This window comes from Ammodytes marinus, assembly GCF_949987685.1.
Source record: "Ammodytes marinus genome assembly, chromosome: 11".
NCBI lineage: Eukaryota > Metazoa > Chordata > Actinopteri > Uranoscopiformes > Ammodytidae > Ammodytes > Ammodytes marinus.
In genome coordinates this window covers 30151987-30164364 of record NC_137215.1, presented here as the reverse complement: position 1 = coordinate 30164364, position 12378 = coordinate 30151987, and the positions used below count along the sequence as shown (strand labels likewise).

At 39.8% G+C, this 12378-nt stretch overlaps 1 protein-coding gene across 1 annotated transcript in view; it reads right to left on the bottom strand.

The window, feature by feature from the left end:
- ttc27 (tetratricopeptide repeat domain 27) overlaps positions 1-12378 on the bottom strand; it is a 72543-nt gene that overhangs the window by 12861 nt on the left and 47304 nt on the right. The window contains exons 12-16 of the mRNA XM_080036275.1: positions 8866-8988; positions 8367-8594; positions 4141-4239; positions 3344-3396; positions 1058-1223 (exon numbers count right to left, since the gene is read on the bottom strand). Coding sequence (XP_079892401.1) covers positions 1058-1223; positions 3344-3396; positions 4141-4239; positions 8367-8594; positions 8866-8988 — 669 coding nt within the window. The remainder of the gene's footprint in view (positions 1-1057; positions 1224-3343; positions 3397-4140; positions 4240-8366; positions 8595-8865; positions 8989-12378) is intronic.

Genomic DNA, 12378 nt, shown 5'->3' with positions numbered 1-12378 from the left:
CAATTTGATCTCTTCCCTCCTGCTTTCCCACTGCCATGTATTTCAGAGTTTTCAGTTGACCTGAATTCCTTCTCGACTTCTTTGGGCTGTTACATCCACCATTTGCGAATAACGTAGTTGGCTGATTTTGGATTTAAAATGGAGGTTTTATTTCCTACCACAAGGTTGTGGTAGGAAATTTAAAAAAAAACGGACCCAAGTTTATCTTTACAAAATGTCTTTCTGAACTCAGTTGCACTTTATGAATCTTAGCAAAGCATTAAAGGAGAAGTAAGCGATTTATTTATGTTAATATAAGTGTTAAATCGCTCTTTATTCATACAGTGATCACTTATATAGTGTGCGCGTTTTATAAAGTCGATCTCTGTCAATCGCTCTGCATGTAATCGGCAAATAAACCTTTCGGGGATCCCACTACTAATAACCAATCAGAAGAGAGAACACTACAAACCGGCACCCATGTCACTGCTGGTGCACGTGCAGAGCGACATATGGGTGAATGTGTATGCGCCACCCCCTCCCCTTTTTTATTTGATTCAATTTTATTTCTTTGAGTGTTTTTTTTTATTTTTTATATTGATTGTTTGTTTTTGTTTCTTGTGGTGTGGGTTTTGTGTTGTTGGGTGTGAGGGTGGGATGTGGGTGGGGTATGTTCGGGAGAAAAAGGGGAAAAAATTTGTACTCGCTGTGCTACAATTTTGTTGTTATTAACATTTAATAAAAAAACCTTTGAAAGAATGTGTAAGCCCTAGTACCATTTACCACTCATGGATCTGAGATGATGCTAGATAACTCGCTGCTTGAAGACCGCAGTGCATTAATGTGATGACGTGGGGACGAGGGAGGGGACTGCTAAATGCAGTCACTGACAGGAAGTTAGCTAAACTGACCATTCCGCTTATTGATTGATTGATTTTATTCGACCATTTCATATATAAAAACAAGAACAGCACTCTGTTACATTAAAATACATAAAAAGCCAGGGATAAAAACACAAAAAAGCCTGAAGGCTTATTTCCATTGTGGTCCCTACTGAACCTTTAAGCGCAGTCCTTACCTCTGTGTCCTTGAAGTTTTCCCTGACATCCATGAGACGATGGTAGGCCTGGATGGCTTCACTAAACTCTCCGATGTCAGTGCACACGGTGAGAAAGTTCTCCCAGATCTGCCAGTGTTCAAAGTTACACTTGAGGGATTCCTGCAAGGAGCGGAACGCTTTGTCTCTGACAATGACAAAGACACAAGAAAAAAGTTAGCTGCATTAAAACATTAATGTGACAAATCCACACGCACACACACACCATACTTCTATCTTAGTGAGGACACTCATTGACATAATGCATTCCCTAGCCTCTTACCCTAACCTTAACCATAGGAACTAAATGCCTAACCAACCCCAACCCTTACACTAACTAAAACCTAAACCTAACCCTAACCTGAACCTTAAATCTTAACCCTCAAACAGCCCTTTGAAAAAATGAGGACCAGGCAAAATGTCCTCGCCTTCTAAAAATGTATACTCCAATGGTTAAAAGCTAAAAACTGGTCCTCACAAAGACAAGTACACACACACACACACACACACACACACACACACACACACACACACACACACACACACACACACACACACACACACACACACACACACACACACACACACACACACACACACACACACACACACACACACACACACACACACACACACACACAAACACAAACACACACACACACACACAAAGTAAAATAAAAAGTGCTTCTGCTGAGTTGGCAGTTGCTAACCAGGTATTAATAATAGCTTTCCTGCTTTGCTTTTCAATTTCAGGCCTGAAAGCACATGAGTCCGTGAACAAAGGTAAAGAGACACTCAGAATTCACCCAGTGTTTCCCCTACCATTATACAGGCCTGGCGGGCTGCCAGACCGATGGGACCCCCCGCCAGGCCAACAGCAGCCTGACTTAAAAAATTAAAAATGTAATACATTTTTGATTGATTCCATAATAATCATTTGCGAGCGTCTGCGCGGCACTGTCGGTCTGGTCTACCCCTCGTTTGATCATCCCATCAGCTGATCTGTGTGTCTGCGTGTGTCTGCGTGTGTGTCTGCGTGCGGCGCGATGCGCGTGTGCATTCGGTGCGCACTTGTTAAACACGGGAGCCAATGAGCAGGAGCATGACTAGCAAGCAAACGATGAACTATTGGCAAAAATAAAACCAACGTCTGCTCTATGGAGATATTAAGGACTCAGTAACAGGGACGTTGAACAGGAAAAAGTGCTGAGCAAAACTAAAACTTAGAAGGTTAAAATCACTACGTCGCCGTGGCAACACAACCAATCTGTATCAACAGCAAAGACAGCGCAGAAAAAACGGCATGCACTCGTTTCAGTAAGTTTACAGAAGTGCCACACCGCTACTGCCTTTGGCATTCTTCTCAGATAAGCATTCATTTATTTTCAAGGGACATATTAATTTACTTATTGTTTTAACTGTTAAGTTATCTTGAAAACAGCAGGCTATAGCAGGCTATTGTAAGCTTTATTTCTTTGTATTTTCAATGCTACTTTATTTTTATGTTTTAAATTGAGAAATAGGCTAGATGAAATATATGGTCGGAATAGGGAATTTGCCTTATGTAGCACACATGTTGATAGGCTAATCATGATGTGTAGCCTATGTTAATTAATTTATTTTCAACAAGGCTATTTGCATAGAAAAAAAATAAAGAAAATGTTTCAATAGGCTAGCTTCAAGGTGAGGTGATGCAGATTATTCCAGAAATGAGTACTAGAAAGGACCTGTCTATATTAGATCTTAGTGTTTATTGCTTTTTATTGAAATCCATGTGTTTTTCTTCAATAGTTTACATAGCTTGTGTCTCCAAATTATTACAGAAAATTGTTATATATGACAGTTGTTTACAGAGCACAGAATTAAATCAGATTTCACCTCTCAAAGTGCACCAGATTGATGCATTTAACTTTAAAAGGGATACGGTTTTCTTCTGCAGACCCCAGTAGAAGGTCCATTCTCACCCAGCAGGATCTAAAAATCCTGTGAGAAACACCACATGTACAAACGTACTGAATGTGAAAGTATAACCCTATGCCCTCAATTTTAACGGGCTGTAAAAAGAGGCTCATCCCAAATGGGGTTAGTTTTGGTAAATTTCTTCTAGAAATTTTGTACGCACGTGGCACGCATACTCTTTATCAGCTCTTACCTAGCCTAAAATAAATTCTATGGGAAACACTGTCACCGGATACCTTAGTACCCCCACACACTTCTCTGCTAAGGGATACACAGCACTAGGCCAGTCTGAACATGAATTTGACTTACTTCCTTTGGAGGCGAATATAGGCTGTAGAGAGGTTGTTCCACGCTTCTGCATTCTGCAGGAGGGGAAAAAGAGGAAGAGGGAATTACAATAAGATTAGATTAGATTAGATTAGATTAGATAGATAGATAGATAGATAGATAGATAGATAGATAGATAGATAGATAGATAGATAGATAGATAGATAGATAGATAGATAGATAGATAGATAGATAGATAGATAGATAGATAGATAGATAGATAGATAGATAGATAGATAGATAGATAGATAGATAGATAGATAGATATTATTCTCCACAAAACATTAAAACATACAAATTCACATCAGAGACAGAATGTAGTGCAAATTACAAGGAATAAATAGAACATAGAACGATGGTTGGGAAAATGCAATTTTCAATTATCCACACAGTTATGCGGTGAAGATATCGAAAGGTTCAGGGGGTGGCATAATGAGTAAAGGCCTCATCTAACAAGTTGGTTCAACTGCGTGCTCTGTGTGTGTGCGTGTGTGTGTGTGTGTGTGTGTGTGTGTGTGTGCGTGTGTGTGTGTGTGTGTGTGTCCATGAGGGTGATGGAACAGCACTGTCAACGTCAGGGGTTAATGAGATCATTATGTGCTTATTTTCTCTGTGCACTCATTTTGTACTTGGCAAACTTATGATGCTGTTATTGAAATTATGTTCTGCACGTGTGTGTGTGTGTGTGTGTGTGTGTGTGTGTGTGTGTGTGTGTGTGTGTGTGTGTGTGTGTGTGTGCGCGTGCGTGTGTGGGTGTGAGTATGTGTGGACACACTTACATGTGGCTCAATGCACACACACCTCTGGAAAGCCTTGGCAGCTCCCTCATAAGACTCCAGGGAAAAGTAGGCACAGCCGAGAGAGAACCACACACCCAGCTGTCCAAATACAGAGACAAACACAATAAAAGTGAATCCAAGAATGACATACATGCCAGCCCCGGGTTCTCTGCATGTCTTCCCCTCTCTGCCTCACTTCAACTCTAATAAAAGCAAAAATGCTCAAAAAATTATCTTAAAAAAAAGAAAAGAAAGAACATTCAAAAAGACTTGTTTACTAGTAAAATAAACACATTATTATAACAGGACTAAGAGTCCTGTTTAGTATATCAGTGATTATTGACAACCAGGACAAAAGACCGTCTTGCAATAGTAACTCCTGTTATGTTTAAAAACAAAAACATTTAAATTAGATGTTATTAGGGATTAAGAATAGAATGTCTGGAGCACAATTATCCCCTTAAAGGTGCTGTAAGCGGAATGGTTCTTTTAGCTAACTTCCTGTCGGTTACTGCAGTTAGCAGTCCCATCGCTCGTCCCTACGTCACCACATTAATGCACTGCGGTCTTCAAGCAGCGAGTTATCTAGCATCATCTCAGATCCATAAGTGTGATAAAAACATGATAAAAAACATCAAAACCGACATTGGGAAGGATTTTTCCCTGCTCCGCCATTGTAGGCGCATAAACATTCACCCATCTGTCGCTCTGTCGTGCACCGGCAGTGAGACCATGAGTGAGACGGGTGTCGGTTTGTAGCGTTCTCTCTTGTGATTGGATATTAACTTCGGGATCCTCCGAAAAGTATATTAGCCGATTACATGCAGAGCAGCTGACTGAGAGATCAGCTTTATGAAACGCGCACATTATGAAAGTGATCACTGTATGAATAAAGAGCGATTTAATACTTATATTAACATAAATAAACCGCTTACTTCACCTTTACATTTTATTTTATCATTATTATGTCAAATATATGACACTTGTAACAAGTGTCATATATTTGACATAATAAGATAACAAGTTACTTGTTATCTTCTCTCGACGTCCAAAACAGTGTGTCCACAGAGAAGGGTTCAATCATTCATATGCAATAAAACCTATTAAAAATGTAGGGGAGACCGGGGATAGTAGGCACACTTTTTACTCTAGTGAGAATTGCTCATCACCTAAACATCTTTCAATAGTCATTCCTACATTAAATTGAAGATTAAGGTGTTGGCTTGAAATGTGTACCCCTCACTTTTTCTAACTTATTGTAATAAAGAAGAAATTAATCATCAAAGACACCCTTACCCATCAAGGGGTCGGTTGTCACACACTATGGGGTTGTTTGTCACAATGTTATCTTAATGGGAATAATCTTAAAAAGGAGGCAAGAAAGCAGAACTAAATTTGCAAGTTTAATTGCATTGTCAAGTTGACAAATAGGCATACATAACTTACTGTAGCCTTGGCAGCTGTTCTAGTTTGGGATGCACGGGGTTGTTTTGATTTTGTTGCCCTTTTTTCTTTTGCATGCTAGCTGCCTTTTCCTGCTCTATTTGTTCCTTCTCTGGGGTGTCAGTGAGGATACAGCTTGACAATTTCTTCCGTTATTGGGTTCCTTTTCTGGCGGCAGCCTTTGGATCACATGTGACAACCAACCCCCCAAAAAAATGTGACGACCAACCCCAACATGAATTTAGGGCTGCAACTAATGATTATTTTGATAATCGATTAATCTGACGAGTATTTTCTCGATTATTAATCGATTAGTGTTTTGGTCCGTAAAATGTCAGAAAATTGTGAAAAATTTTGCTAAATTTTCCAAAGCCCATGTTGACGTCCTCAAATGTATTGTTATGTCCAAAACACACAGGTATTTCAGTTAACTGGCATAATAGGATTAAAGAAACCAGAAAATATTCACATTTGAGAAGCTGAAATCAGAGAATTTGGAAATTCTTTATTAAAAAATTACTCAAAACGATTAATCGATTATTAAAATAGTTGGCGATTATTTTAATAATCGATTCGTCGATTAATCGTTGCAGCTCTACTTGAATTTCTTGCTAGCATCAAGGCCAACAACCATCTGACAACTAATTAGCTTGCTAACCACAATCTATACTATAGTTTACCCTTCACACTTAACAACAAACACGTAACAAGTGTTTTGTTATTAACTAGTGCTGTCAGTTTAACGCGTTATTAACGGCGTTAACGCAAACCCAATTTAACGGCATCAATTTTTTCATCGCGCGATTAACGCTCGTCATGGCCTAGCAAACATTGTGGTTTTTTCACATGCTGTTGTATCAACTAGTAATGTTAGAACAACTGAAACACCACAAACTATACATATGGCTCGCATTTAAGTTACTGTTAATTCAAACGGAACATGTCCTACAGCGTAATTTCACATTAAAATAATTTAACTGGCAAAACGGCGAAACGTCAAGTCAATTCTGACTTTTATTTTGAAGCAGAAACCGGAACCTAGCACTTCCTAGCCAAGCTGCGAGACCTTCACTAGTAGAGTCTTCCGTGTGTGACTCGGGGACTACGCGGAAAAAGAACAGAAAATAAAGCTTGTCCTTTGCAAAAGTCTTACTTATAACCCTGCGCGCACACCAAAACCTCCATGAATGTTAGTGGCAGCCGCCAGTCATTCATTTTAACTTTAATTTTTGCTACGAAGGACAACTTGAGCCTCAGCTGCAGCAGCACCATGGCAACTACCTGCACGCAGGCATAGTGTCATAGTGTCCACTCTACACAGTCTGAAATAAGCCGTGGATGTTCTGGGGGGGTCTATATTGTTATTTGCACTGAATTGCAAATTATGATATTTTAGAAGAAATACACTGAATTACAATGGTGTAGACATCATTGTAATTCAGTGTATTTCTTCTTAAATATCATAATTAGACAATAATGGGACAAAAAGAAAGCAAGGGACATTCAGGCTAGAATAAATAAAAATGCGATTAATCGCGAGTTAACTATGACATTAATGCGATTAATCGCGATTAAATATTTTAATCGTTTGACAGCACTATTATTAACCCATTGTGTAAAAGCCTAGACGAAAAATACTGAGGAGCTAAATATTTTCAATTTGACATGAAAAACACAAACAGTCCTCTCACCTCAAATTCAGCAGTCTAACTCCAAGGAAGACTATGTAGGTGACCTCTGATCCCAATTCTGGATATTTACATACCAAAATTTCACAGACAGCGCCTTCTGGTTCCGAGATATAACGATTGTGACAACCAACCCGTGTGACATATAACCCCGTTCTCCCCTACTTTAATAATTAAAAAGAGCTTTTCTCATCAAAAGCAACACTAAATAATCCCTCATACCAATACAAACTGTTTTTCTACAACACATTCATGTTTTATAAGGTTTCTAAGTGGTGTCCCCACTTTTTGTCAACACCGTCAGACAATGCATTAATATGTAATAAAATCAGGCAAAATAAGGGGCAGCTGTCACTATAAAGGACCTCTTGTCACATTCTACCTCTGCAGAGTACATTAGAGTCAGAGAGGCTCTGATAAGTGCTGTAGTTTTAGAATATTTTACATTCCAAATCATGAAAGTCCTGCGTCACAACCATGATGCGTCAACACTGACTTACAATTTCTGAAGAAGTTATTTGAAATGTTTCGATCATCTTATTTTCCTGAAGTAGTTCAAGCTAGCACCTATCATCAACAGAAAAACCAAATGGCTCCTAGAAAAACTCCATTTGTTCTGTTTAAGAAACGTTAAATATGTCAACACCGTCAGATGGTGAATATTTGTGATCTATACATCTCATGGGTCTAGCATAAATTGAGGGTAAATGAATGAATTTGTGTTTTGGTGTCTAACAGTGTTGACACAAAATAAGGAATGGCAAGCTAAAAAGCCCATTTTGATAAGAAATGGCAAGGTAAAAAGCCCATTTTGATAAAAAGGACAAAAGCTGGGAGGTTGTGTCAAAGCTTAGCTCAGTAGCTTAGTATATGTTAAGCTTAGTATAGCTTAACATAGGGTTTGTATTTTTTCAATATTTCACCATGTTTTGTCCCAGTTCTCAAGAATCACTGATATATTTTGGTATATTTTTGAGAGAGAAAAATTCACACGACAAAAAAAGCGAAATAGTGTGAACAAAGCCCTTAAATGACCCATGTTGATTCCCATCCAATTAAACTTAAACAGAGTAAAACTCAGTGCTTTGCTTGTACCTGGATGCAGTTAATCTTGAGTGACGCCTCAAAGCAGTCCACACACTGCTGGAACTCCTTGTTTTGGATGTGCAGCAGGGCTTTGGAGCGCATGGCCCTGGCACTGCGCTTCCCAGATAACTCCCAGGCCCGGTCGTAGTACTGATGGTCCCTCAGTATGTCTCCCAGCAGGCAGTAAAGACTGGGAGTCTCCTTCTTCTCCAACTCTCTGCGCACTATCTCCTCGGCCTGAGCACAAGGAGAGGCAAGGTCACTGTTAGAGCCAATATCAGCAAGGATAGAAGCGCGGTCTAATTATTACATTTTCCCCTTGTCTTTATCATTTCTTACATTATATATTTACTTATCCTGCATTACTTTGTGATACAATGTCACCTGCTACGTTGACATGCACAGCCATATTCCAATATTAACCCTGGTTAAGATCATATTCTCTGAATAAGACTTTGCCATGTAAACAGCAGTTTAGTGTGTGTGTGTGTGTGTGTGTGTGTCATACCTTGCCATGTTGGCCCAGTCTTTCATAGCAGATAATTGCATCCTCCCAGAGCTCCAGCTTTTCATAGGTGAGGAGAGCTGAACTGACGCAGCCCAGGTCTATCAGCAGGCTGGCCAGTTGTTTCTGTACAGGAGGAAAGAACAAGACTAAAAAACCCACAAAACTGCTAGCGTTTAGTGTTAGTATGCTCAAATTCTTACAAAGAAAATGGAAACGTTGTGTTTAGCATGTGTTATGTTGACCATGTTCTACCCCCTGAGGAAAATTGTAATTTGTGATATTGGGCCATTTAGAAACAACTGACTTTACTTGACATCTAGGTTTAGCAAGTTAGCATGCCAGTTAGCTTACCAGCAGTAAACAGAAACAACGGTGTAAGAATAGCATTAGTTTAGCAGGTATCTGGTCAAGTAATTGTTTTAACCATTATAATTGTTTTGGGGCAAAGGTTTTTGAAATTTGACCATGATGATGGTGCTAGAAGAGAATTCAGGCGTTCGGCAGGTGTATTAAAAATCATAACGAGCGAGACACAAATGTGAGACCATGCCTTCAGTGCTTTGTTATGCAGTTTATTATCTCCTGGGCTTTTATTCACAAACGGCGTTGGTGGCAGGTTGATGGAAGAAGAAACAGCTTGAGGCAGATGAGGAGGTCCCAGGAACAATTCTTTTTATTTAAACAAAACTCATACTGCAGTCAAAACAAAGCCAATAAAAAGTTAAAGTATTGTAGTCAAAACGAATAGAGGTGGTCTCTCTCCTGTTGTGTGGCTGTCTTTAACCTGAGAATCTAAGTGAGCCGATTGGTCCTTAGGTCAGTAAGATCTGCCCCTCCTAACCCCTGATTGGTGGACCCTAACTATCTCCAACCTACTGTTCAGAGAACATCTGTGGAAAACATCACCTAGATGGGATATCCCGATAGGTGCCAGGGAGTCTGCTCAGTACTTTAGAACAACACTTTTGGCCAGTGGCCAATAAATTAGCTGTTAGATCTTCTCCCTTTCCCAGAGGTGTGTAAATACAAACCAGACTGTCCTAAATTTAACTCATAAAAGAGTCATCCCTGAGTCTCTTTTAATGTGTGCAAGCTGAATGATATACAGAAGTTTTCCCTACAGGTTTCCTCAGCCAAGCAGGATGAGACACTTAAAGTCAGTATAATGTCCTCCTGGAACAGTATAAACATAATATAAAATGTGTAGTAACATAATACACTATAGTTACAAGCAGGCATCACAGTGCCCACTATTGAGTCCTCAGGCAGCAATATAGAGTCTTCAAGTCCAGCTTTATTGCTCTCCCTCTCTCTCTCACTAGCTATCCCCCTCCTTCAATCTCTTAGATAGGTCCAAATCTTTCAATTACAGCTTATTCTACTATCTGCTCTTTCCATTTTACCCTGTCCTATATCCTAGGCTGTATTATAGCATATATATCACAGTCAAGGATATCTTTCTGGATCTTATGACAGACTCTGTGGTTCAGCAAAAGTGTCACAAAATCTCATTAGTGCAGTTTTCTAAAGCCCTTGAGAGATATATATACAGGTCCTTCTCATATAATTAGCATATTGTGATAAAGTTCAATATTTTCTGTAATGTACTGATAAACATTAGACTTTCATATATTTTAGATTCATTACACACAACTGAAGTAGTTCAAGCCTTTTATTGTTTTAATATTGATGATTTTGGCAAAAAAGTAAAGAAAAAACAAAAATCCCTATCTCAAAAAATTAGCATATTTCATCCGACCAATAAAAGAAAAGTGTTTTTAATACAAAAAAGTCAACCTTCAAATAATTATGTTCAGTTATGCACTCAATACTTGGTCGGGAATCCTTTCGCAGAAATGACTGCTTCAATGCGGCGTGGCATGGAGGCAATCAGCCTGTGGCACTGCTGAGGTGTTATGGAGGCCCAGGATGCTTCGATAGCGGCCTTAAGCTCATCCACAGTGTTGGGTCTGGTGTCTCTCAACTTCCTCTTCACAATATCCCACAGATTCTCTATGGGGTTCAGGTCAGGAGAGTTGGCAGGCCAAATGAGCACAGTAATACCATGGTCAGTAAACCATTTACCAGTGGTTTTGGCACTGTGAGCAGGTGCCAGGTCTTGTTGAAAAATGAAATCTTCATCTCCATAAAGCTTTTCAGCAGATGGAAGCATGAAGTGCTCCAAAATCTCCTGATAGCTAGCTGCATTGACCCTGCCTTTGATAAAACACAGTGGACCAACACCAGCAGCTGACATGGCACCCCAGACCATCACTGACTGTGGGTACTTGACACTGGACTTCAGGCATTTTGGCATTTCCTTCTCCCCAGTCTTCCTCCAGACTCTGGCACCTTGATTTCCGAATGACATGCAAAATTTGCTTTCATCCGAAAAAAGTACTTTGGACCACTGAGCAACAGTCCAGTGCTGCTTCTCTGTAACCCAGGTCAGGCGCTTCTGCCGCTGTTTCTGGTTCAAAAGTGGCTTGACCTGGGGAATGCGGCACCTGTAGCCCATTTCCTGCACACGCCTGTGCACGGTGGCTCTGGATGTTTCTACTCCAGACTCAGTCCACTGCTTCCGCAGGTCCCCCAAGGTCTGGAATCGGCCCTTCTCCACAATCCTCCTCAGGGTCCGGTCACCTCTTCTGGTTGTGCAGTGTTTTCTGACACACTTTTTCCTTCCCACAGACTTCCCACTGAGGTGCCTTGATACAGCACTCTGGGAACAGCCTATTCGCTCAGATATTTCTTTCTGTGTCTTACCCTCTTGCTTGAGGGTGTCAATGATGGCCTTCTGGACAGCAGTCAGGTCGGCAGTCTTACCCATGATTGCGGTTTTGAGTAATGAACCAGGCTGGGAGTTTTTAAAAGCCTCAGGAATCTTTTGCAGGTGTTTAGAGTTAATTAGTTGATTCAGATGATTAGGTTAAGAGCTCGTTTAGAGTACCTTTTCATGATATGCTAATTTTTTGAGATAGGAATTTGGGGTTTTCATGAGCTGTATGCCAAAATCATCAGTATTAAAACAACAAAAGACCTGAAATATTTCAGTTGGTGTTCAATGAATCTAAAATATATGAAAGTTCAATTATTATCATTACATTATGGAAAATAATCAACTTTATCACAATATGCTAATTATATGAGAAGGACCTGTATATATATATCTACATACATATACATATACACACACACCAGCCACTTTATTAGGTACACCTGTTCAATGGCTTATAAAAACAAAAAGCTAATCAGCCATGGCAGCAATTTAAAGCATTTAGGTATTTAGACGTGGTCAAGACAATGTACTGAAGTCAAAACGAGCATCAGAATGGGGAAGAAAGGGGGTTGAAGTGACTTTGAATGTGGCATGGTTGATGGTGCACGGCAGGATGGATCCATACTTTCATGTTGTTTACGCCAAATTCTGAACCTGCCATCTGAATGTCACAACTGAAATCGAGACTCATCAGACCAGGCATGATTTTTCAACATTCTATTGTCCAATATTGG